Source organism: Drosophila albomicans, chromosome 3 (genome assembly GCF_009650485.2).
Source record: "Drosophila albomicans strain 15112-1751.03 chromosome 3, ASM965048v2, whole genome shotgun sequence".
NCBI lineage: Eukaryota > Metazoa > Arthropoda > Insecta > Diptera > Drosophilidae > Drosophila > Drosophila albomicans.
The window spans coordinates 31,073,403-31,099,027 of record NC_047629.2 but is presented as its reverse complement, the minus strand read 5'-3'; the positions used below and the strand labels follow the sequence as shown (position 1 = coordinate 31,099,027).

At 41.8% G+C, this 25,625-nt stretch overlaps 4 protein-coding genes and 1 non-coding gene across 5 annotated transcripts; all 5 read right to left on the bottom strand.

Annotated features, from left to right (window-relative positions):
- Positions 1-356: 356 nt before the first annotated feature.
- LOC117570904 (uncharacterized) lies at positions 357-12,482 on the bottom strand. Its single transcript, XM_034252809.2, has 7 exons — positions 12,364-12,482; positions 9,792-10,801; positions 8,168-9,311; positions 6,511-7,773; positions 2,367-6,161; positions 2,184-2,299; positions 357-2,033 (listed from the first exon to the last, which is right to left on the bottom strand). The coding sequence occupies exons 1-7, from the start codon at positions 12,425-12,427 to the stop codon at positions 477-479; spliced, it is 8,949 nt and encodes a 2,982-aa protein (XP_034108700.1). The 5' UTR covers positions 12,428-12,482; the 3' UTR covers positions 357-476.
- A 984-nt stretch (positions 12,483-13,466) lies between these two features.
- Positions 13,467-14,593, bottom strand: LOC117568667 (uncharacterized). The gene is made up of 2 exons (XM_034249470.2): positions 14,229-14,593; positions 13,467-14,167 (listed from the first exon to the last, which is right to left on the bottom strand). The coding sequence occupies exons 1-2, from the start codon at positions 14,571-14,573 to the stop codon at positions 13,628-13,630; spliced, it is 885 nt and encodes a 294-aa protein (XP_034105361.2). The 5' UTR covers positions 14,574-14,593; the 3' UTR covers positions 13,467-13,627.
- A 1,003-nt stretch (positions 14,594-15,596) lies between these two features.
- Positions 15,597-16,426, bottom strand: LOC117568789 (uncharacterized). Its single transcript, XM_034249628.2, has 3 exons — positions 16,210-16,426; positions 15,989-16,146; positions 15,597-15,921 (listed from the first exon to the last, which is right to left on the bottom strand). The coding sequence occupies exons 1-3, from the start codon at positions 16,388-16,390 to the stop codon at positions 15,664-15,666; spliced, it is 597 nt and encodes a 198-aa protein (XP_034105519.1). The 5' UTR covers positions 16,391-16,426; the 3' UTR covers positions 15,597-15,663.
- A 1,176-nt stretch (positions 16,427-17,602) lies between these two features.
- On the bottom strand, positions 17,603-18,486 carry LOC117568566 (uncharacterized). Its single transcript, XM_034249294.2, has 3 exons — positions 18,256-18,486; positions 18,041-18,195; positions 17,603-17,984 (listed from the first exon to the last, which is right to left on the bottom strand). The coding sequence occupies exons 1-3, from the start codon at positions 18,452-18,454 to the stop codon at positions 17,670-17,672; spliced, it is 669 nt and encodes a 222-aa protein (XP_034105185.1). The 5' UTR covers positions 18,455-18,486; the 3' UTR covers positions 17,603-17,669.
- Positions 18,487-21,948: 3,462 nt separating this feature from the next.
- Trnag-ucc (transfer RNA glycine (anticodon UCC)) lies at positions 21,949-22,020 on the bottom strand. Its single transcript has one exon. It is a non-coding gene; the product is annotated as a tRNA-Gly (tRNA).
- Positions 22,021-25,625: the final 3,605 nt, after the last annotated feature.

Sequence of the window (25,625 nt, the reverse complement as noted above, 5' to 3'; positions counted from 1 at the left end):
ATTTAAGTTTTCAGTCTGCAAGAAATCAAAAAATCATCGAATTACCAATATTATTCGTTAATGAGTCTTATGCAGATATCCAATATCCAATTGGGAATTCAAGTTTAGTCTGTCGAATGAATTACCATTGAGAAGCACTAACTTGCTTTAAGCAATGAGCGCTAGATGGCGCCAGCGAAAATTTTTGATTAAATGTGTTGTTTATTATTACTGCACCTTTTTTACTCATTTTCGGATATTTTCTGAATACTATCAAACAACACTGTAAATTTAACTGAAATAAAAGTATTAATCTGCACTCAGTCTCAGTTAATTAAAATAAAGTAATTATTGCAAGAAATAAAAAGATTGACAACTATTTTAAAATACTTTCGTTTTAATTTAATTGATGTCGGGGTTTTAGGGGATATCATATATACATCTATGGCTTTAACTACTATACAAGCTATGGCGAATCAGGGATTAGCGATCAGCGATCAGTGGAAGTTGCTGACGATGAGCGACACAACGAGCGTGAGGACGAGGCCAATGCCACCGATTGTGGCAGCTCCGTTCAACTTGTTCGTGTTGCAGCCATCCGTGCTGCACACCTGGCAATGATCCTCATCATCGACCTCGCACTCCAGCTGACTACCACAACCGCGTTGCAGGTATGAGTCCGAGCCCAAGGTGGCGACACAAGTGTCGTCGGCAGCATAGACGGGACAAATGGCCAGACTGTTCGGATCATCGGCGCAATTGGAGTTGGCCACCGAGTTACAGATGTGACACCTGCGACGATTAGCGGGGAATACCTCCAGGTTGCACTTGCCACCAGCACAAGAGGCACAAGTGCCATTGGCGACACAAGCATTACCATCGGTAGTGCTCAAGCTGCTGAGGCAACCACGAATGGTGTTACCATTCTCCAGCCGTGTCACACAATCGGACAAGGGGGCCTGGCAGGTGACAGTGGTCTCCACATCACTAGGCGACTGAGCACAGTTTGGCGTTCGGCTGGAGTCACAGGCAATGCACTCGCCACTCGCTGGCAGGCGAGTGAGATCATTGCAATCGGCGCTCTCGCACTCGTAAAGCACATTCGTCAGACGCCACTGCTCCAGATCGGTCTCATTCTGGCTGCTAGCGCAACCCATCAGCTCGACGGCGCCATCGTTGTACTTGGCGAAACAGAAGTCATTCTCATCGTAGGCCAGACAAGCGGATGTGCGACTCGAAGTGCAGCCCGTGCCCGTGCAGACGTGACAACTCAGGCGATCCGCTGGGAAGGAGAAGGTGTTGCACCTGCCATCCTCGCAGGTGGCACAGTTGGTGCCGCTCTCATCGCTGCTGCAGGCAGCACGATCGAAGGCCTCCTTATCGTCCACACAACTACGCAACAGCTGCTTGTTCTCCAGCAAGGCAACCAGACATTTGCCCTTGCACTGGCGTGTGGCAACCTCAGTGCTCTGCGGATACGTGACGCACTCGTCTTCGGACTCTGAGTTGCAGTACAGACAACTGGTGTACTCGGAGACTTGCCAGGCATCGTTGCACTCGTTCGACTTGCACGTGAAGCACAGCTCCGGGTGCTGGCGACAATAGCGATCCTCGTAGTTATCCACATCGTCGGAACAGCCACGACGACGAACTGTCTCGCCATCCTCCTCGAAGACCGTCTTGCAGTCCTGTTCCACATTGCGTGTACACTCAGTAGCCGGTCCCAGGGAGTTGTGGCAATGGTCGCCCTCGCATGTGTGACACTTGAGCGGCAGCGCCTGGAAGAGTCCGTGCTGTCCATCATCCACATGATTAGCCAGATCAATCGAGTTGCACTCGCTGCCCACGCAACTGCGGCAGTTACGATAGTCATCGTTGTCGCAGAGTATGATGCTGCTGCAGCCTCGAGTAGTCACATTGTTCTGCAGATTGGTCTGGCACGTCTCCCACTGACTGACCCAGGGACAGGCTGAGCTGCGGCTGGGGTCTGACTCGCAACTGCTGTCGTCCGCAGAGCTGCAGGTATAGCAGCGTTGGCGATCAGCAGGGAAGATCTGCAAGTCAATTAAAAAAGAATGGCAATTGTAAAAACAAACATTCAAAAGAACATAATTGTTGCCAAACCGAAAAACTTCGTCTGATTTGAGGTGACGAACTAAGCGCAACTTTAAGTCGAGTACTCTTTACAATGTTGTTAAACTCACCTCACGATTGCAGCCGTCCTCAGAGCAAATTTCGCAGTTGGGATCGTTGCCCAGAAGGCAGTTGGCAAAGTCGGTTTGTGGCAAATCGAAGAGGCAGCCGCGAATGGTAGCACCTTCTGCAAATGGAAGAAAACAGTTTAGTAAAATGAATTAAATATTCTCTTAAGAACACTGCAAATTTACCATCATCCAGTTGGGTGACACAGTGTGTGTAAGGGAACTGGCTGCACACCTCAAAGTTGTCCACGGCCAGCGGAGTTGTGGCACAAGAGGCATTGGTACGTGAGTTGCACACGGCGCACCTAACAGGCGACTGTAGCTGAGGCGTGTTGCAGTTGTTGCCCTCGCAGACTTGAACGCGCTTTGTCTTGATCAATGTTTCCACATCCTGATTGCGGAACGAGCTCACACAACCCAATTGCCTGATATCGTTGTCATTGTCCACCCACAAGTAGCAGCTGTCGTTGGGTTTGTAAATGTCGCACAATCTTGTCACAGGATCCTCGCAATCAACATCGTCACCACAATGATAACAGCTCGTGCGTTCCGCTGGCAAAGTCACCACGTTGCAAGCTTCTCCAGTACAAGCGGCGCAAGTGGCATCAGTACCAGCTTGACAGGTAAGCTGATCCGCCGGCTCCTTGTCGTCCAGGCAAGTGCGTATCAGATCGTAGCCCGAATCCTCGGCACCGTGCAGCGCAGTCATACAATCGCCTTGGCACTGACGACGCTTGTGCCTCGTGTTTGTGGCGTCCCAGAGACAAGTCAAATCCTTGTACGAATCACAGTAGATGCAACTGTTGTACTGCGTCAAGGTTGTGGCATTGTTGCAGTCATTCGACTTGCAGATAGGACAGTTTGCAGCATTGGTGCCGCAATAGCTGGCCAGCTCTTCATCCTGTTCGATGGCATCCTCGCAGCCTCGTCGCACCACAACTCCGGCTTCGTTAAAGACGGTGACACAATCCTGTTCGTTGTTGTCCGCACAGCGTGCACTCTCGATTGTTGTCTGCTGGCAGGTTGCATCCTGGCAGGTAAGACAACTGAGTGGCAGATCCTGCCACTTGCCGTGATTGTCATCATCCGACGCAGAGAGATCGGCCACGTTGCAGCCATCGCCTTCGCAGTATACACAGCTCTTGCTGTTGGGTTCACAAGTGAGCGAGCTGCCACAGCTTCTGTAAGTAATGCCATTGCGCAAATTGGTCACACATTGGTCGTTTTCGGCATAAAGGGGGCACAAAGCGAGACTGTTGGGCGTCGACTCGCAGTTGCCGTCGCTCTCCGAGTTGCAAATGTGGCACGAGCGGCGATCGCTTGGATACACCTGATTGTTGCAAGAGTTGCCCACGCAAGAGCTGCAATCGTTGGATGTGCCATTGTAGCAGCCCAGGAACTGTTCATCCTCCAGACTCGAGAGGCAGCCACGCTCCGTTGAGCCATCGGAGAGTACCCGGGTATAGCACTGCGTAAGACCAAGCTGAGAGCAAGTTGTGGCACTTGTCACACTGGCAGGAGTCACGGCACAATTGTTATCGGTGCGAGAGCTGCACAGCACACAACTCTGGGGATCGGGCAGCGATTCAAGGGTGTTGCAATTGTTGTTCTCACAGCTGATCAGACGCTGGCGGAGTCTCAGCAAATAAATGTCTGCATTGCTGAACTCACTGAGGCAGCCCTGAGCGACAACCGAGCGCGTCTCATCGAACTGAATGTAGCATGCATCTGCCGACCGATAGGTGGCGCAACTAGCTGGCTGGGGATTTTGGCAGCCATCGCCCTGGCAACTCAAGCAGCTCAGTCTGCTGTCAACTAGATCAGCCGTGTTGCACTTGGCATCGTTGCAAACAGTGCACAATTGATTGTCAGCTGTGCCACATGAGGCGCTATCCTCTGCCTCTTTGTCGTCCTGGCAATTGCGCACCAACGCATAGCTGGGATCTGAGGACTCGTTGAACAGTGGTCGGAAGGCAGTCAGACATCCCTTGTAGCACTGTCGTGTCTTGGTCACAGCACTCACATCGTTCACACAATCAGCATTCGAGGTCGAGTCGCAGACAAGACACTCCACATAGCTCTCCAGGGAGTCAGCCACGTTGCAGCCGTTAGAGTTGCAGCGTGGACAATTCTCGGGCTGTGCATCGCAATAGCTGGTGGAAGTGGTGTCGAGATTGGCATAACAGCTACGCGAAGTGACCGCATCGCTGGCATCAAACACAGTCACACAATTATCTAGGCCCACGCACGTCTCCAGCAATCCTCCGCCGTTGCTGCATCCCTCAGCACTAGAGCAGGCCAAGCACTGAATGGGAGTCTCTTGCCAAACGCCAGGATTGCCATGCGTGTGCAGACGCTCCAGATCGACGGTGTTGCAACCATCGGCATCGCTGCAAACACGACAGGTGGTCGCATCGCTGGGATCGGAGCAGCTCAAACTGGAGCTGCAGCCGCGATAGGTGACATCATTGATCAACGTAGTAACACAGCTATCTTCGGCATCGTATATGGGACACACGGTGCTGCTGCTCGGAGCACTGGCGCAAGCTGGCGTGGACGACGAGTCGCATTGATGGCAGCGACGACGATTTGCTGGGAAGACGCTAAGTCCGTTGCAGTTGCTGCCCGTGCAGATGTCGCAGCGGTCGGAAGTTCCTGCCAAGCAGCTGGAGAAATCATCACCAGCCACGGTGGCCAGGCAGCCACGTGTTGTCACGCCAGCAGCATCAATGTGAGTGATACACTGCGTGTAAGGCAGTTGGGAGCAGATGTCGGTGGTGAGTAGTTGATTGGGATTCGTGGCACAGCGAGTGTCGTTGAGCGAACTGCATTGCAGACAGGTGTTGGGTTCGGGTATGGCAATCGAGGGATTGTTGCAGTTCTGTCCATCGCAGACGAGCAGACGTTGCTGAGCCACCAACTCAGCGACGACCTGCGTCTCAAAGTCACTGGCACAACCCATGGCAATGATGTCGTTTGTATCAAAAGCTGTGTAACATTGATGGTGCTCCCTATAAGCGACACATTTACCAGAACTCATGTCTGCACAATCGCTCGAGGTGCACTTGTAGCACTCCTGTGCGGTGGCAATCACGTTGGCTGTGTTGCAAAGTGCTGTGGAGCATGCGGTGCAATTGGCATGATTGCCAGCCGAGCAGAGTTCACGATCAGCTTCCTCGAGATCATCAAGACAGCCGCGTGTGGGCAGCAGAGCCGAGTCCCAGGCAGAGCTGCGTGGATACAGACCCGTCATGCACTGACCCTGACACTGTCGCGTATTCTGGGGCGTCTCCCAAGCGCACTCCTCATCGGTCTCAGCATCGCAGTGATAGCATTCGATGTACGCATCCAAGCTTTGAGCATTGTTGCAGCCATTCGACTTACACTGCAAGCAACTGGCATCGTTGGCCTCACAGTAAGTGGCATGATCGGTGAGCACCGAGTCGCTGCAGCCACGTGCCACAACAACGCCTGCCTCGTTGAAGACTGTGCTGCAGGTCTGTTTGTTATTGCCCTCGCAGGTGCTTGGAGTGCCCAGAGTAGCACAACTTGCCGCATCCGTGCACACATGGCAGCTGAGTGGCAAATCTTGCCACTTGCCAGGTTCGCCGACATAGCTGGCAGCCAGATTGATCGAGTTGCAATTGTTGTTCTCACAGAAGCGACAGTTGCCCGGCTGACTCACATCGCAAGACAATTCCGATTGGCAGCCACGACGCGTGCGTCCATTCTCCAGGCTGGTAACACAGCCCTCTTCAGCCTGGTAAACGGAGCAGTAGCCAGCATAGCTTGCCGGTTGCTTCTCGCAGTTGGCATCGCTGTTGGAGTCGCAGCGCAAGCAGCTCTGCCAGTCGGCGGGATACAGTTGCGTGTTGCAGTTGTTCGAGTCGCAGGTGCTGCAAGTGTCGCTGGTGCCACTCAAGCAGTCATCAAAAAGCTCATCATCGGTGTCCATGAGACAGCCACGCTGCACAACGCCATCTATGGGGGAGTAGCGACAATTAGTTAAGAGACATGTAAAAAAGCTGCAGTCGAGTCAGCTCGACTGTGAGATACCCGCTTGCCGCATAGCAGTACTTAAAACATACTAAATAAATGTATCGAAAAAATACCAAAAATACTATCGATACTACTACACGCAAAATATACTAAAGATTACAAAATATACCAGATAAAGACCAGATTTGAACAATATAAAAGAATTCAATGTGATTGTAAACAAATTTTAAGGAATCATAAGGACGTACGGAGATCACATGTATTCACTATGAGTTCGTAGAAGACTACAACTGCCTATTACATACATTTATATTCAATGCGCTGTACTTACCCTCTGTGATGTGCGTGTAACACTGTGGATACAAGTAATGCTGACAAACTGGGGCTAAAATTGATTCACCCGCAATGCAGCCTGATTCCGCTGTCGAGTTGCAGAGGGCACATGAAACGCCAACTTCGTTGAGCACGTCCTTCGTGTTGCAATTGTCGCCGCTGCACAAATACAAATCACGTCGATTCTCCGTCAGGAAAGTGCGCTCCAAATCGCTGGCACAACCCGCGCTCTCGATCTTCAGGTCGCCTACATGAATGTAGCACTGATCATTCTCCCTATACGCAGTGCAAGTCAAAGCAGTGAGCTCGGCACAACTCTCATCCGCGCAGTAATTGCAGCTGAGTCGCTGCTCAGGTACATCATCTGTGTTGCAAACAGCGCCCGTGCATGCCACACAATTCTCCAGAGTGCCAGCAGCACAAGCCTCACGATCATCGTACTCCAGATCATCGAGACAACCGCGTGCCAGCTCGAATGGAGAATCCTCCACGCTGCGTGATCTCGGATAGAGGCCAGTGAAGCAGCTGCCCTGGCAGGAAGTTTGCCGTGTGATGTCGCTAATGCTGCGCACACATGCCGCCTGCTCGGAACCATCGCAGAGCACACAGTTCACATAGGTGTCGAGAGATCGGGCATTGTTGCAACCCGTGGACTTGCAGAACTTGCAGTTGGCGCCATTCGCATCGCAGTATTGCGTGTTTTCCTCATCGGCATACAGTTGATCGGTGCAGCCACGCAGCACCACAGATCCATTTGTGGCAAAGACTGTGGCACAGTTCTGCTGGTCATTGTTGGCGCACTTCTGCAGAGCCCCCAAACTTGTGCCTTGGCAAGCAAATCCCTCGCAAGTATAGCAGTTGATTGGTGGCGTTGTCCATTTGCCAGGGTAACCAATGACCAGATCATCGAGATCGACCACATTGCAGTTATCGCTACCGGAGCAGAGACGGCAATATTGTTTGTCGGAGTCGTTGCATGTGAATTCGGTTTGGCAGCCACGGTATGTGTAGCCATTCACAATCTTGCTGCTGCAACCCTGCGATTGATCGTAGCGTGGACACACGCTGGCGAAACTGGGCGATGATCCGCAACTGGGATCATCCAGGGAGTTGCAACGATGGCAGCTTCGTCGGTCCTCGGGATAAATGTTTGCGTTGCACATCTCGCCCTCGCACACTTCGCAGTCGCCCTCGCCTCGGAGGCAGGCCTTCTGTGCAGTGGTGGCCAAGTTGCTGACGCAGCCACGCGCTGTGGAGCCGTCTGAAAAAAACGGAGGGGGATTTTAGATTTGGAATTTTTGGTATTGAGTTAAAAATAAAAGGGAAGCAACTGCACTGAAAGTTCTCACATTTACCTTAGGTGAATAAAATCATCCTAACTTAAAAAAAAATAATTTTGGAGTTCATAAGCTAATTGTTAGAAATTATTATTATTAATAAATTATTTTAAATTCCAATAAATTTGCCAGGAAACTTTTTCATTTTTAAGTAGAAATTTATCCGCAATTGTCTAAAAGAAGAAAAACCGATTGAGCGTAAAAGACTACTATAAAACCCTTTGATCTTGAATTGCAGTATCAGAATGCTTAAAGGAAAGATAATTTACAAAAATGTAAGTCTAAAGAATCATGTTTTCAACTAAATAATTAACTTACCAGTAAGTACGCGTGTCACGCAACCAGTGTTGGGCACCACATTGCAGTTCTCGTATTCGGTGATCCTGCTGGGATCGACGGCACAGTTTTCATCGTCAAATGAAGAGCAGACCTTGCAAATGTTTGGTTGGGGAATGTTGGTAAAGAAATTGCAGCCATTGCCCTCGCAGAAGTATAAGGAAACGAAGTTATCTTCAATATAGTCGGCGTCAAGATCCGAGCGACAACCCATCGCAGTAACAGAGGCAGTGTCATCGAAGAGCATGTAACAGCGATCCGAAGGACTATAGTTAAGACACACAGCCTGATTGGGATCCGCACAACTGTCGTCATCATTGCATACGTAACAGCTGAGTCTCTCCACCTCGATCTCAGCCACATTACAGGCATCGCCATCACAGGCCACGCAATTATTATCACTGCCAGCAGCACAGAGTTCCTGATCCTCAGGATCCTTGTCATCGAGACAGCCACGCACCAGATCATAGCCATCAGTTCCAGTCACTGGCTTGAAGGCCGTCATGCACTTGCCATTGCACTGACGTCTTTTGGTCACCAACTGAGCATCGGCAATGCAGTTGCTATCGACACTCGACTCGCAATAGATGCACTGAGTGTAGCTATCGATGCTGGTGGCATTGTTGCAACTGTTCGAGTTGCAGTTATGGCAGTTGGCATCATTGGCATCGCAGTAAGCACTGAAAGCCGCCTCCACAACATCGCTGCAGCCACGGCTCTGTACTTCACCTGCAGCACTAAAGACAGTCACACAATATTCCGAGTTGGTAGCACAGGCAACCGAATCAATCGAGTTCGCAGCACAGGCTGTGGTGTCGTTGCAGCTAAGACAGCTTAGTGGCAACTCTTGTCCCCAACCACCAGGCTGACCATCGTTGCGTCGCTGCAGATTCACCGTGTTGCAGTTCTCGCCCGAACAGAGTTGGCAACTCTGTGAATCGGTCGATACACAGCTCAAGCTGTCGCCACAGCCGCGCACGGTGTTACCATTCAGATCGAGGCTGCTCACGCACTGTTGTCCAACACGATGTATCACACAGAGAGCGGAAGCATCGGGTGAAGTTTCGCAATTGTCATCTTCGGCGGAGTTGCACACATGACAGCTCAAACGGTCAGCAGGTTGAATCTGCAAAGAGTAATGAAAACATGTTAGAACGTGAATTCTAATTTTATGAAAATTATAAGAATTCAAAAAATATTTTTAGTAAGTGATATAAAGAACTTGAACAGTTAAGAGCACGACTTTTTTGAGTTTCTATAGGATTTTTTGAATGAAGTATCCTAATTTGAAGGCTTCTTTTATAAATGTTAAGTTAATTAGCATAAAGTAAAGAGTTTATAATACCTTAGGCTGCTAAAGTTGTGATTGCAACAGTATGTAGTATTATATATTTAGGTTATGCTTTTGAGGATAATCTTTAGTAAAGAAATTCGCAAAAGGATGAATAGCACCTCATAATATATTAATTTCAATATGAAATCCCTGTTTCAGTCTTATTGATTGAAGGGATAATTGAAGTTTTTCTTCTTATGTTTTACTATAATACTTAATAATGTGTGTACGTGTAAGTTCAACTCAGTTATTGATAGAGATCAGCTCACTTACATTTACGTTGCAATTGTCTCCGTTGCACGAGGTGCACTTAGTGGAATTACTGCCACTTTGGCACCCAAGGTAATCCTCCGAATCCAGCGTTGTGGCACAGCCTCGTTCCGTGTGTCCATCATCACGCAGCAGCGAATAACAATCGCTGTTCAAGGGATGCGAGCATTCCGTAGCACTGCCCAGCAGATTTGGGGCAACAGCACAATTGGCGGCAGTGCGAGAGCTGCAGAGAACGCAGGTCTTGGGCGTGGGCAGGGCAGAGACCACATTGCAATTCTCGCCAGTGCAAGTCCAGATACGCTTCTCGCCTTGCAGTACACTAGCATCGCTGATATTGTACTGACTCAGGCAGCCCAAGTCGGAGATATTACCCGACTCATCCACTTCAATGTAACATTGTTCTCTCTCGTCATCGGCTGGCACAGCGCGGCATGTTTTCGACTGTAGACTATTGCAGTTGCCGTTGGTGCAAAAGTTGCAGGTACCACGTACTCCGATATCAGCCGTGTTACACTTATTGCTGCTGCATGCGACACAGTTCTCCAATGTACCAGCAGCGCAAGACTGGCGATCATCGTAGTCCAGATCATCGAGACAAGTGCGCACCAGCTCCAAGGGAGCACCCACATCGCTAGTGCGTGGGTAGAGAGCAGTGATACACTGCTCATTACACCGGCGTGTATCCGTGACCAGTTCGTGGTCGAAGACACAGTTCTCATCGGTGTCAGCATCGCAGAGCAAGCAATCGATCAAATTGGTGTCAACCTTGATATCGTTGCAACCATGTGACCGGCATTCATAGCATGAATTTCCTTCTGAGGCACAGGTCTCTTCGAGGTTGTCGCTGCATCCACGTTCGATGACAACGCCATCCTGGAACACTGCCACACAACTCTGGGCATCATTATTCGCACATTTTCTCAACGCTCCCGCGCTCGCAGCGCACTCCTCTGTACTCGAGCAGTTGTAACAGTTGATTGGACCCGTGTGCCAACTGTGTGTCCAAGCATCTGCAGTGATCAACATAGCATAAATAAATTATTTCTTATTCATAGTTTTTGATTAGATTAGATGTGCCAAAAACACGTAAGTGAAATAAGTTGACATAATGAGATTGATTTTTAAATTTAGTTTATAATTAATAATAATTTTGTAGATTTTTTCTTGGCTATTGATTTTGTTTCGTATCTATTTCATGCCATCAAAGCTTAAACATATATTTAAGGTATTTCCTTTTTAACTTTGATAAATTGATTAATGTTATTGAATGACTCCGTATCTTATTTATGATTCAAATTATATACCTATTATTTGACAACGATTATTAATCACCTATCCACTCTCGTCAAAAATAAATGTATATAAAGTGGAAATAAATTTGTCTATATAAACTAAAAACCCCCTAATGTCATTATGGTATTTATAGATAGAAATATGGCATTGAATCAGCGCCTAAGACTGCTGTTGTTCGATTGGCAATCAAATCTCTTTAAAGTGTAATCTAGTACTTGGTATACACTGCAAAAAATTGAACAGCAACTTGAGTATAAATAATTTAATTAAATTAAAAAACATTTTATAAAAATAATTGTCAATTACGCAAATAAAGCAAACAATATTTTAGTTATTTTATTATTTTATTATTTCTATTTTTGGGGTAAAATGTTAGAAACTGAAACGTCTGCTATATCTTTACACATCAGTTTTCGACAGTATTCGAACCTAAAAAAACTGTTTCTGGCTCATTGCTAATCTGCTGGCTAGTTTATCGCTGAAACAATTCGTTGCCTTGTTGTTTATGGACGGCAATCAAATATCGCTATCGCCGATCGTTTTACAACGTCTCGTATACACCATCCGCATGTGGTACATAATAGCTAATTGGTCGAGTAAAGCACATACTATAATTCAGATTGCATAAGCACCAATTATATAAAGCGGCGCAGAGAAGTGGATTCTAAGATTTCATTGGAATTAATCAAATACTATAAATCTGTGCTCTAAATATAATCGACCACCTGCGATTTTGTTTGTTCTGTAAACAACTTAAAGTCCAAAATGCATAATCTATTAATAATAATGCCAAATAAATCCATTAACATGTTATAATACTTAGAGTACTTATAGTTTATTAATACAATTATGTGTTCAAACACTTTAAAGTAATTCATTATCGCTTTCACTTGTCCACTAATAAAATGTATATATTTAAAACACTTTCAGTTTAATTTTTTATGCACTACAGTTCAGAGTTCATTATAAAGCTGTTTAGCTAGCTATTTTATAAATCAATAAGCATTTTTATAAATAAAGTTATTATGAGTCATGACTGTTATCTAACAATTCATCCGCTTATTTGCGATATCCAATATCTGCACTTTGTATAAAATTAATTCCAATTTTATTGGAGTCACATGCACTTAAAGCTTTTGTTCGTTAATTATTTCATAAAGTTTTTCACATTATATAGTATCCTCACAATAGTAATTAATAATTTAAATTATTTAGTTTTGTCTTTGCTTAATTTCACAATCACATCACGAGGCACACGGTATTATCCTTGAGAACGTACCACTTGGATTATTGGTATAGAATACCAGAAGTAGCAGCGCTACTCCTGTTGCGGTCAGTCTCATGATCGATGGGTTTTACCCGACACGTATAACCCACAATATTGGAATCGGTTAACTAATTTTGTGGCCAGTATGCCAGCGCCTTTTATAGACTTATCGATGCAAGCGTATCAGCAAGCGCAAAGTTATTGCCATCTAATAACTACTATGATTATATGACACTGTTGCCGAATGTCCGATAAAGCGAATTTCTATTCGGCGTTATTTATAACACCGACTATGCCGACTACCCTCAACGGGGCTGGGAATTAACATAAAAAGCAAAAACAAAATTGAAGAAGATAAGCCAAAAAAGTCGTCGTATAATCACAGAATTTAGCCCGAAACACGTTTATATTCGTGTACGAGTTGTTTCGATTTTCGTCACATAGATAAGACGACGATAACCCAATAATTTAACGATTGCAGGTCCGAAATAAGCGCACACACTTCGAATACACATATATATTGTTTTTATGGCTATTATGCAGACTAAAGGCCATGCACGAGCGCTTAGGACCAAGTTTATTGGCAAACTGATTCAATGAATTGTTCAGGAAATGCATTTCATATGTGCTGGCGCAGTATTTAATCAAGAATTTCGATGCACTTCAATTTTGTTGTTTATCATTAGATAGCTTTGTTTGGTGACTAGCAGGTGCTTCAAATGCTGCCAAATCTCAGACATTGTTTCGAGAATAAAGGATTTGAATTTGAATGCTTAAGTGAACATACATATATAAAAGTATTTTTGGGTGTCGTCAAGCAGCTTATTTCGGTGGGATTTTCATATGATTTCACAATTCTCTCTAATCTATTGATACTAATCTAATTAGTGATTGCTATTATTGTATTAATGCTGAGACGTCTGGACTATGGATTGCAGCGAGTTACGCTACAATTTAATTTTAGTATTCTTAGAATCGAAATTGCTTAAGTTTTTCATTTCTTATAAACTTTCAATTTTAGATAACAATATTTACAACTCTTTGTTCTACAAGTCAACTATCAAACTTTTATCGTATAATCCATAATTGTTGTCCAGTAATTGGATTGTAAAGCCCATTGTAGTTGTGTGTGCCTCTTTATCAGCTTTATCGTTATTTATGAACATGAACAATCGTTTAGCAATTATTAGATTAACATTAGTAGTATTATGATAGAGGGAAGGTCGTGGGAACTTAGAGTCACATAGCAGTTAACCCAGCGTTTTTTCCCAATTATTTATTGCACGTATATAAAAATACAAAAAACTAGCTGAGAAATCGCTAGTAAAACTGAAACGTTTTGGATAGAAAGACTCGAGGCACTATTCGGCTTAGCTGTTGTTGATGTAGTTGTTGGACTGTCGGTTGAAGAGTCTGGCGCCTCGGTTGTTGATGAGGTCGTTGAAGAAGTGGTGCCAGGACTAGTACTGGAACTAGTACTGGAGCTTGTGCTGGAACTACTACTGGAACTAGTACTGGTACTAGAGCTGGCAGTAGAACTTGTGCTAGTGCTGCTGCTAGTAGTAGAGCTAGAAGGTGACTCTGTTGTTGTTGTGGCCTCATTCAGCAATTGATCGTTGCAATGCGGCAGTTCTAGAGGATCACACAGCTTACAATTGACATCAGCCAGGCAAGAGACCTGCTCCGACATGGTCAAAGAACAGCCACGCTCAACTCTTTGATTACTGATGCTGGCATAACAAAGGTTACGTCCACTATGAGAAATGGGACATCTTTGCGCAGTAAGTTGGTCAGGTGCTGAGCTACAACGAGCATCCTTTAAGAAAACACACAATCATATTTTACTTATAATAAATGAACTGCAGCACTTCACTCACTTCTGTATCGAGGCACTGCAAGCAGGACAGTTGACTGGAGGTCACATTGTTACAACTGTTGGTTACACATATCTCACATTGAGCGTTGAGGGAATTGTGATTGCTTTTGCAGTGCTGTCGAAATTTATCTTCGAGCTTCTCCAGGCAGCCTTGAGCTTGTATCATGCCTCCAAGGAAGACACTAACGCATGCGTCCAGCTGATCCACACACTGTTCCGTGGCCTGGTAGCTGCTTCGCTGGCAATTGATGCCGCGACAGTAGAGACATGTCTCCGATGCTAGGAGTAATCCTGCCTGCAGCAAAGGCAACAAAATGAAAAGAATTGCGCACTTCCGCATCGACATTGGGACTAATTCGTTTGGCATTTGGCTGGGCTTTGATTTGACCATCACTTTATATAAACTCTGTGGCACTCAAGTGTGTTTTTGCGCTTGAACTGAAGTGATATCAATCGCGGAGAAGTGTGTAAACAAACCGTTGGTCCTGATTAGCTGGGTTTTCTAATGCGATCAAGTAGTCCAAATATATGTTTGTAACTGTCACCAAAGTCAAGCTCTTTGATAACCGAATAATGCACATTAGTCGTGTTATTTGTCGCTTTTATTTGTTCAACTCTTACAAATTGTGTAATCTACTTATTTGGTTTTTTGCAAATGCTTTAAATGCCTATTAGTACTTATCGTATTATACAAAGTCTTCCTTAGTCAAAAGTAAACAAACATGTTTATCAATATAATGGAAGTTTTTCATTGCAAAAAAGTGGTTAACAGTATTTGTTTTTATTTACTTTGATTTATTGAAAGCAGAAAAGAGTTCGTTAATATTGAAAATAATGTGAATTATAAAAATAATTTTTATTTAATTTGGCATATCATTTGCTTATTATTCTTTTGACATATTGCAAATAAAACACACTATATTAACATAAATACTTTATTATTTTTACATTATTTGCTTGCCCGAAGCAGAGTGCAAAAAGCATTTATTACTTTACTTTACTTTTTATCTATTTGATATACCAAATACAAATAATGAAATGATACGTTTTTTTTGTAAAATCTTAATACGAATTTTAATGCGCTTTTCAGTAAATATGATGATAGTACATAACATATTTAACTGTAAAGCCATAATATTTATAAAATAAACAAAATTTAAATGATTCTATTAGACGCTAAATTATTTTAAATTTATTTGTTTTAACAGAGTCAATTATATACCACTTTATAAAAATCATTTCCAATTATTGTTGAGTTAACTTGTAAATTATCAAAGTTTAATACGAAAAATATAATTACACATTCTACTAATTATATTTCAAAGAAACCTAGTGCCCAAAGGCCTTGTCCACTTAAGTATACATTTTTTTTAAATTTATTTATTTCCATTTTATTTATTTTTATTGAATAACATTTCATTAAAATTAACTTTGATCTATCTCAAAAATCGAATGAAGCGACTGGAATCCGTTGAGATATTCACACTATTGCAGCCTCGAATGTCACCGGGTGAGCACAAGGCGCAGTTGGCATCATTCAGGCAGCTCATTTGATTAGCGAAAGTTGTGGAACAGCCACGCACAATAGTGCTGCTCGTGCCAGAGGATTTCACATAACAATAGGAATTTGCTGCAGTCGGAGCAGCACAAACGGACGGTTCCAAAGAGGTCGCATTCTCAGCACAGTTTGAGTCCTACGGAAGTAAACAAGTGATTTTGAATAATGAATGCGATATTAGTTTCTCGATTTCTGAAGCTTACCGCACTGGCATCGCACTGCACACAAGCATATTGCCTAGATCCCACATTGTTGCAACGGTCCGAGTTGCACTTGTAGCAGGAATCATTGGGTCGCGACTCGCAACGCTGACGCAGTTGTACGGGAATCTCCAGGGAGCAGCCTTTGTACAACACCTTCGCTGCTCAAAACAAAAAGAATAATGATAGCTTAGCTTTCAATGATATTCCATCACACTATGAACCTTCATCGTATATCGTAACGCAATAGTCCAAAACATCGGAGCACGTTTGTTCCTCGCTCAGCGATGTTCGCTGACAATTGATGCCATAGCAACTATAGCAGCTGGTGGCTGTGTTTGCTCGGACAAATCCTGTCGTGCAGATGAGCAACAGCAGCGAACCAACAATTGATATAACCTTCATTATTGAGCTTCTACTGTCTGCTGATTTGCCAATATGCTCACCTTTTATAGCCTGTGAAGTGCACTTGATGCCCCATTATATATACACCGCAAAAACACTTGAGAGTCGGCAAAATTCTAGCACCTAAAATGTATACTTAGGTAACTCAAAGATAATGCTTCATACTATATATGTATATTTTAGATAATTGCCCTTTGTATTAAATAGTTTTTTATAGTAAATATATTAAACAATGCAAACGCTTGTTACACCCGCTACCCATAGTATAGAAGGGTATTATAACTTTCTGTCTCCAGGAATGTACATACATATGATATGTAGCAGGCCGAAGGTGGCATCTCTCACCCTATAAAGAATATATATATATGAGCATCAACAGCTGATACGATATAGCCATGTCCGTATGTCTATATGAACCTTTATTCAAATGTGTAATGGGTATCTCAAAGTCGAGCACACTCGACTGTAGCTTTTTTACTTGTTTTTATTTACTTTTATTCGAACTAAGCAATTTTTTTTTTTAATCTTTTTCTTATATACATATATGCATAACATATAATTCTGATCTAATTAAATTACACACGTTTTTAATAACTGCCTTTCAATTTTGTACTTTTTAAAATAAAGAGCAATTGAAATGCCATTTAATGAAAAAATATGAATCATTTGTATACAAAAAATGAATTTTTATTTATATACATTTCTAATTTCATTGTAAATTTAAATCAAATATTTTGCATGCATTTGTCAGTCAAATTGTGAACACAGAAATAAATCAAATATTTATCTGCTGCTGATCGGAGAGAGTATGATTCAACGCAGCATTTTTTGTGAGCAAATTTGATTAGCAAATGGTATCTGGCAAAATGAAACTTATCGTGACTTTCGCTCTTTACTTGACGAATGATGAATTTATGGAATTTTGAATGTTAGTTATTTTTAAATCGCAAGATGATTTCTTTTTGATGTCTCTTTACAGTTTAATGGCTGCAAATTCCATTACAAGCTCGCTCGCAATTTATCCAACTAAAATTCAATTCATTTTATATGTAAATTTATTTAGCAATGCTTTTAAACAGCATAACTGAAATACTCGTAACCTTGTTGATATTTGCTTTGCTATTTTTGGCCAAGCAAAAACACATGTTGCCCCACAACTATCTTCCCCAAGCGATAAGCGACATAAAATACAAAAAAAAAAATACATACATATTCTATTTGTGATTGACTTGTTTAGTGATTGCGTTTATTTTTGATTAATCATAAACAAAATGTTAAATTATTGTAGTACTCGCAGAGCCAGCAGAGAAACAACACCAATCAAGGGAACAAAGAGTTGCTGGCCTTGTGCTGCCCCCGATTTGCTGTACTCCAGATTATAGTTGTTGCACGCACTCGAGACATCTGCATTCTCCGGCAAACAAAGACTGCAGGCGGTGTCATTCAGGCAAGTCTGTTGCTCCTTCACACTCAGCGCGCAACCTCTCTGCAGATTTGTTCCCTCAACCTTGACGTAGCAATAGGAATTGCTTGAAGTTGGCGCCGCACACTGCGAAGGACTCACACTCGATCCTCCCGTATTGCAGTCTGAGTTCTGTGAGGAAATCGGGCGTAAGGACCTTATTGATTGGAATAACTTGCAGTACTCACCTCTGAGCCATCGCATTGAATACATTGGAAATCAATGCGTCCCAGATTGTTGCACAATTCTCCATTGCACTTCTGACACTGCTTGTCACCAGCATTACACTTGGCCTTAGACGCCAGCGAAAGCTCCAGCAAACATCCTCGCTCGGTGACCATGACTGCAAAGTTGATATTCAATTACAATTTGGTGTTTCTCTTTATATTTAATCGCTACTTACAATCATCGTAGGCAGTCACACAGATGTCCAGCAAATCGGTGCAAGTCACAGTCACATTTTGTCGCGATGTTCGCTGGCAATTGATGCCTTCACAACTGTAGCAATTGCGTGGACTGTTGCCACTTACTGTTGAATCCCTGAGCTCAGCTGATGTGAGGCTAAAGCACAGTAGCAGGATAACTCCAATTGGGGACATCATATTTCTTGGGCTAACGATTTAGTACTGAAACTTGACAGCCGATAGACAAAGCAATTCAATAGGCGGCACTTGAGAATATTTCTTTACAATATTTTCCATAACAAGTTGGAAAAATCTGATAATGACTAGCATTATAGAGCCGGCGATTATATTCGAGAGGCTCTTAGAGAGTAATCAAGGCTAGGAAGAAGTTCTTCAATCTAGCTAAAATAATGAGTTAAGCTATAGAGACAGCGATATACACTCTCAAAAAAAACGTGAAACATTTATTACACTACAGATATTTTAAAATTATAAAAACTACGTGAATCATAGTTACTTATTTCATAATTAATTGGTATTCAATAAACATTCAAATAGATAAAGTTAGAGATAAAAAAAATTAGTTTGGTTGAAGTAACATCGTCAAGTTTTCTAAAACTTTCTGCTTAGAAATAAAGTCATTCCTTTTTGATTCCTTTTAATCATCTTCAATTTATTTCACCATAATCAATACATTTTTTGTATTAATTAAAATTTCTTCTATAGGGTATTTTCTGAGTCATGCTTACTGAACTTAATTTCTATCTATTCCGCTTGATAACTTTGCTAAGGTTAGTGTGACAATGTTGTGTTTGCTTTGCTTTCGAGCCGGCCCATATCACAAGTATCATTTGTAAGCCTTATCTACCCCATAGAATATACCCAATATCCGTAAGTTCAAAGTTTCTGTGATTAGTTGTGATTCACATATCAGGTGTTTTTCTTGTAATACTATTGTCAAAACAATTGAAAGTACTACGATACATATCATTTCATTATTCGCTCCACACTTTAATTCTAAGAAATAGTACATATGTACTTTTTTTATAACCCTTTTTAGTTTTCGCCATGTGATGTCGATAGATTCTTAATTTTTCCAGTGAATCATTAAGTATAGGCCATAGTCGAGCAATTGTTGTATATTGGCTCAGCTATCTTCTGCTTATCAGCAACTGCTGCCGAAATTTATGACGCTCCAAAGTAAAGTAGCACCTGAAGCCTTCCCACATAATTTATAGCAAACACGAGGCTTCAATTATGATCATTACTCAACATATCTGGGAAATAGGAATGAAATGAAAAGTATTGACATTGGTTCCTAATAGGGGTCAACATAAAAAGTGTGTGTTAAGAGTGAGCTTTAAAATAATTAACATAAATGCCAAAAGGTAGCTTATCTATGAACAAGTTTCAATTGTGTTTGATTACGATAGATACAACAGACAGTTAATGTATATTAAAGTTGTACTATAATCAAAATGAGTCAGTCATATTCAGCTTTTGTTAATCACCTTCAGATAGTAAAACTGAAGTAGTTATTCAGGTGTCTTTTAAATGAAAAACAACTGGCAAATTACCTATGAATAGGATAACTCTCTGTTAGTTTGGCATACTCATTTGTATCTCTTAGTGTTTCCTTGTTCACAGCTTCTGTTAGACATCAACTTTTATAACTCATCACTCTGTGTTTTTCGTGCAACTTCTTGCAAAAGTTTTCACAAACTTTAATACGAAGGTCACACTCAGAAAGTTCACTTCTTTCAAATTAAAGCACAAACTGTACTTATTTGCATACATTTCCAGCAGATTTTCTTTACAACCCGCTGCAAACGGACGACGGTAAGTATGCGGAGATTACGTTATACAATACACAAAAAAAAAAGATGAAACAGAGAGAAAAGCTGCGAGAGCAAAACGAAAATGAAAATAATACAACCATAACAAAGAAATATGCAAAACAGATGAATTGGGGATAAAGGAGCGCCACAGAGAGAAACAATGAGAAAAGGGCCAGCAAAAACAAAAATGTAATGCTAAAAATGGGAAAAAGTGAAAAAGAAATACAAAAACAGAAATCGTTATAAAAATTGTAACTTTATTTTACCGCCGGGACAAGTTTGTGTCCTCAAAACATTGAGGGTGGCAGAGGAGATGTTAAAGACAATGCAAAGACATAATGAAAATGAAAGTTGTTACGGGGCTGTAGTAACAACAACTGAAAAGTAAATCCACTTATAAACGTATCAAAACAAACCCGGAAGTGGACTTTATGTATTCCCGTAAGTATCGCATCAACTTGTAAGTTCTCAATGAAATGGACAACAGCAGCAGCAACAGCTGTGCACTGGGAACAGTCATGGATCTTTAATATAAAAGTGTTTGCCAAATGACAGCTAAATAAATAACATACGCATTTGCATTGCAATTCAGAAATTCAAATTCCACAATTCAACAACGATGCGATGTCACTCAGTTGTCACTTGCAGCTCATCGATAGATTTGCATCTTTGAGATACACAATTGCGAGTATGAATTTGGTTTATTGCCGCTGCCTGCTTATTGTGCTTTATATCTGTGGCAATCAATTTGCAAGTATTTATATTATTTATGCAACGCAAATATTGCTGCCACTCAAATAGATACAAATGCCATTTGTTATGCATTGAGTGCGTCTATCTTTGCACAACTGTCACTGCCTGTCACACAATGATTCTGTAGTCAACTCTACATTTGTAATTTCGATTAGTTTTTCGTTCGCAAATAATTTACTGCCGATTGCCTGGCCTGGAACACCGTGGGGTCCACTTATCGAAAATGCTATTTTCTTGCAACATTTTGGGCAATATGCATGCGTGTGTTAGTTGTGATTGCTTGATTGATTGATTGCCTGTTGGAATGCGCGTGGTGCTCCGCTCGCTGGCAATTCACATTGCGCATACGCCTCGTTGTTCCGCATACGCATGCCTTCCATTTCCTTTGCCACGATTTGCGGCCTGCGGTCACACACATAACAGTCTGACTATTTCTATAACTCAACCTCACTCTCTCTCTCTCTCTCTCTCTCTCTCTCTCTCTCTCTCTCTCTCTCTCTCTCTCTCTCTCTCTTTCACATGCTATCTCCCTTGACGGCTGTTATACACGTGTTTGTAATTGCGTTTATTGTGCGTTTGAGATTTGTAATTCGCTTGTAAGCGGTTGTGTCTGCATCTGTGTGGGTATGTATGTGTGTGAGCCCTGCCGCTGCCGTGTTGATTGAAAATGGCTTAAGCAATCGACAGTTGATTGGCTGATTTGATTGTTAGTGTTGCAGTCGCCTCCGTCTGCTGCTGCTGTTGTGTCGTCTGTTGAATGGCGCGGATTAGTTTTGCAACTACGCCCCAGAGCTGTTTACGATGGGTTTTACTCAAGCACACTTATGAGTATAGACCTGCAAATCAAGTTGTGGGAGTTTGCTCATGTGTACAAGAATATTGAAGTTACTCCAGATGTACTTATTTTTACATCTTTATTCCATTTGTAAGTTCATTTGCAGCTATAAGCAATGTAATGTACAATTTCAACAATTTTTTACAGTATTGCAAATAATAATTGTCAAACTTTGTAAATATGTACAATACCAAATAACAGTTTAATATTAAAAAAATTAAAACATAACAGATAAGGCTGATTTTCACATCAAAAAAATTTGTTTGTGCGTCGGCCGGGAATCGAACCCGGATCAACTGCTTGGAAGGCAACTATGCTGACCATTACACCACCGACGCCACATAATATTTCCTCGCTTCACATTGAATCATAATCTAATCTTAAATATTGTCCGAATTTTCTCCTTCCATCTAAACGTGAACTTTGAACTTTTATGTAAGTTGAAACATATTTCAATTGTTACTCACAACTAATTTTATCTTTTTAATGAAAATTTATAATTGATAATTCCAAAGTCTTTAAGATTGCAAATTATTGTTTATCCTGATTTTTAATTGGTTTAGAAAATGATACAAAATGAAGTTAATAATTTAAAAATTAGGTAATTTGTAATTAATTATATTACATATATGTTTTAAATTTAATTTAATCAAATGCAAAATTAGTAAATGCATATTTAAAATATAATATATAAAAATTACAATTATATATTGCAGTTATTTAATAATTAATTCTTTTAATTGAATTAAACGAAGTTATATAAAAGGAAACCATCTACTAAAATGAGCTCCTTATAAGCCTATTTGATAGACATTGCATTTATACCCTTTTCACTTTTTCACAGTCTTAAGAAACACTTAAGTATTAGAATATTAGTTAAACGAGAGGCAGTCTCGCAAAGCAGGCAATTTAAGAAGGAATTGAAAAATTAGCCATTTTTGAATGGGTTTGCTTTGCCTATTTGCCTCTTTGCCAAGTTACTCAGTCATACACACTCAAGCACACACATTTCTTGTACATTTCTTCGACATTTGTGTGTCAGCTCAGAGTTTCTTTTGCGTCTGCCGCTGAACCCTGACCCAAATGCATCGTCTCCCCAGAGGCAGCAGGTGAGTTGTCAAGGGGGAGAGCCTTCTGGCGCTACCTGACGGCGGCGAAGTGGATGGCTACAAACATTTTTGCGGATGGAAGCCGCCACGAGCACCACTTTGTTTTGTATGGCTGAAGCGGGGCTGCCACCAGCTGCGGGGGGGAGGAGGTGGACAACGAGTTGAGTTTTCTGTGTGAGGTAAAACGTAAACGTAAACGTAAATAAAAGGCAAGCTGGCAAACGGCCACGAAAGAAACGTAAAATGCCGCAAAATGGCGCAAAAGAAAATCCACTTTAACAGTAAAAGTTCTCAGTGGTATCGTCGTTGTTGCTGTTGTTGTTGTTATGGTAGTTGTTGTTATAGTTGCTGTTACCTTTTCCGAAATGCAGCCATTAGTTGACCTGAAAAGGCTTGGCCCAGCTCTGAAGTGGCGCTCTCTTTTAGTGGCTTCATATGCACTTCAATATTTAACATAAACAAATATAAACAAACTACATCAAGTGTATAACAATTTGCTTCCATTCTTTCTCTCTCTCTCTGTGTCGTGTGTGCAAATATGTGTGTTTACCATTCTTTACTGCCAAGATTACAGCTCAACTCAGGCAGCTGTCAGCTTCTGTTTTGTGTGTAAATTAACAAGTGCGAGTGTAAATTGTGCTCTTTGTTAAAGACGTCAAGGGTCAATGGGAAGTCTGGCCTAGTACAATAGAAAGTTGCAGTTTTTAGACAACAAAAGAAAAAGTTTCATTGCAAAGTACTTCAAAGTAACCTATTGTTTAACGATTAAGACAAGTTTAGAATTTACGTTTAATTAAACTATAATCTCTGATGGAATAACTGCAGCTATTAAGATAATATTATAATAATGTTACGTAAACTGCAGCTAGTTCAGCTAATACGTTTCTTGGAATCAATAAAGACAATATTCGAATATGGTGTTAATCACAAAAATATGTTACTTTTGAGTATAATGTTAATATGTTTTGAATCTAAGAAGACAATATGTAGGAACGTAATTTGATTAGGTAAGGTAGACGAATTTTTTAACTTGTTAGTAATCACTCAATGCTAAAAGTAGAATAGAAAACGTTGCTTGAATATAAGGAGATGCAACTACACAAATGTTAAAAATATCTTTGGCAAATAATAAAGCGTAAGCAAAGGCTTTTCATGCTATAAAATAAAAAAAAGGTATGAGTTCTTGCCAGTTCTTTTGAACTGTTCATTAGTACTTGATTCAAAGCAATAACAACTTTATTAATGGATGGGGAAACAGCCTACTTTACTACGGGTCTTAGTAACTTAGACTGACAATCTGGTATATTTATTACTCCAATTTACCAATTACAACGTTTATTAATTTTATGCTTTTATTCAAAATGGGTAGCGGGTAACTCACAGTTATGTATGTTGTTATAAATACCTATTATGTTATTAATCAAAAAGTTATATTCAAATAAATGTTATTAATCAATGACTTCCCAAAGTGAACTCATAAATTACTTACTTAACTAATGCAGAAGCTGCAATAAACATTTTTACAGCTTTCGCAAGATTAATTAACAATATTTGTACGAAACTAGTGCTACTTGTTTACTTAACTAATTGCTGATAACTGAAATCATGACTTGTTCAGTGACAAGCTGGCTGATTGCCTGTGCTCATCATTTACAACAGTGACTACTGCTTGCAGCTTGCAACATGCTCAGACCTGACTGGCGTTTGCTACTGGTGTAATGGACAAGCTGTCAGAGCAAGATAACCAGATCAAGCTCAGTAGAGCCAAGAGAACCCTTGGGTGGCCAGTTTTGAGCAGTTCGCGACGTTGCACAATCAAAACTGCCATGATTAATGTCAACACAATTGACATAAACCATGGATCTGGTCATGGCCATGGCCAGAAGGTAATTCCACCACTGCTGAGGCAACTGGAAAAACTCGATGGCAGCATCCGCAGCAGCAACAAGAGCAGCAAAGATGCAATTATTGATGGATTATTTACTGTCAGCACTGTCCGTTATGACAATGAGATATGGCCACAGGGCGACCACAGCAACAACTCCACTGTATATAGTGGATAGTAGAGTGTGTGTCTGGGAAATGTCTGCACGGAATGACAAAAACGACTAGACACGAGAAGATCAAGCGCCTACTCTCCAGTCTAGTCGCCAAATTCCCCCTCGAGAGAGCAAAGTCATTGCATTTTCTTAACCATTTTCCCCGCTGACTTTGCAATTTACGAGCGCAATTATATTGTGTATGTTATATATGTATGTGAGGTAGTTGTGGTGGATGCCACACGGTGTGGCATAAGTCATTAGTATTCAATATTCAATAACTAGCATTGATGCATTAATTGCGCGTAATCATCCGCCGTATAAATAACCAACAAAATGATGGAAGGAAGCCATGCGCTGTTGTTGTCAGTCAACTCATTTGCATAGACATCGCATATTTGTGTAATTATGCGTGGAAATTACAATGCGATCAGCTGCAGGAGTGTAATCGAAGGCAAAGTTAATGGTGGAGGGCGACAGACAGAGAGACCTCCATGAGGTTGTCTGTCTTGTCCCATCCTCTCCCGTGCATTGCTTAGCTTCTTGTCATGCCGTGAGACTTTTGCCGCCAGACGCAGGCATTTGCCGTTAATTATGTTGACAGCATTGACATCGACAGTGAGACGCGGAGGGGAATGGGAATGGGAATGGAAGACCACCAACAATGTCAATCGATAAGCGTTTTATCGCCCTGAATGATAATGCCGCGACGATTGCCCATTCTTCTAATGGACAATTTGTGTTTTTGATTTGGCCATTCAATTAACAATTTAATATGCAAAGCGTCAAATCAGA

Coding starts and splice junctions, on each gene's coding strand:
- LOC117568566 (XM_034249294.2), bottom strand. CDS start 18,454: ATGATGTCCCCAATTGGAGTTATCCTGCTACTGTGCTTTAGCCTCACA. Junction 18,196..18,255: donor TGTGACTGCCTACGATGATT/GTAAGTAGCGAT, acceptor TCAACTTTGCAG/TCATGGTCACCGAGCGAGGA. Junction 17,985..18,040: donor TTCAATGCGATGGCTCAGAG/GTGAGTACTGCA, acceptor ATTTCCTCACAG/AACTCAGACTGCAATACGGG.
- LOC117568789 (XM_034249628.2), bottom strand. CDS start 16,390: ATGAAGGTTATATCAATTGTTGGTTCGCTGCTGTTGCTCATCTGCACG. Junction 16,147..16,209: donor CGTTACGATATACGATGAAG/GTTCATAGTGTG, acceptor TGTTTTGAGCAG/CGAAGGTGTTGTACAAAGGC. Junction 15,922..15,988: donor TGCAGTGCGATGCCAGTGCG/GTAAGCTTCAGA, acceptor TTACTTCCGTAG/GACTCAAACTGTGCTGAGAA.
- LOC117570904 (XM_034252809.2), bottom strand. CDS start 12,427: ATGAGACTGACCGCAACAGGAGTAGCGCTGCTACTTCTGGTATTCTAT. Junction 2,300..2,366: donor TGTCACCCAACTGGATGATG/GTAAATTTGCAG, acceptor TTCCATTTGCAG/AAGGTGCTACCATTCGCGGC. Junction 2,034..2,183: donor AGGACGGCTGCAATCGTGAG/GTGAGTTTAACA, acceptor ATTGACTTGCAG/ATCTTCCCTGCTGATCGCCA.
- LOC117568667 (XM_034249470.2), bottom strand. CDS start 14,573: ATGTCGATGCGGAAGTGCGCAATTCTTTTCATTTTGTTGCCTTTGCTG. Junction 14,168..14,228: donor TGCAGTGCCTCGATACAGAA/GTGAGTGAAGTG, acceptor GTTTTCTTAAAG/GATGCTCGTTGTAGCTCAGC.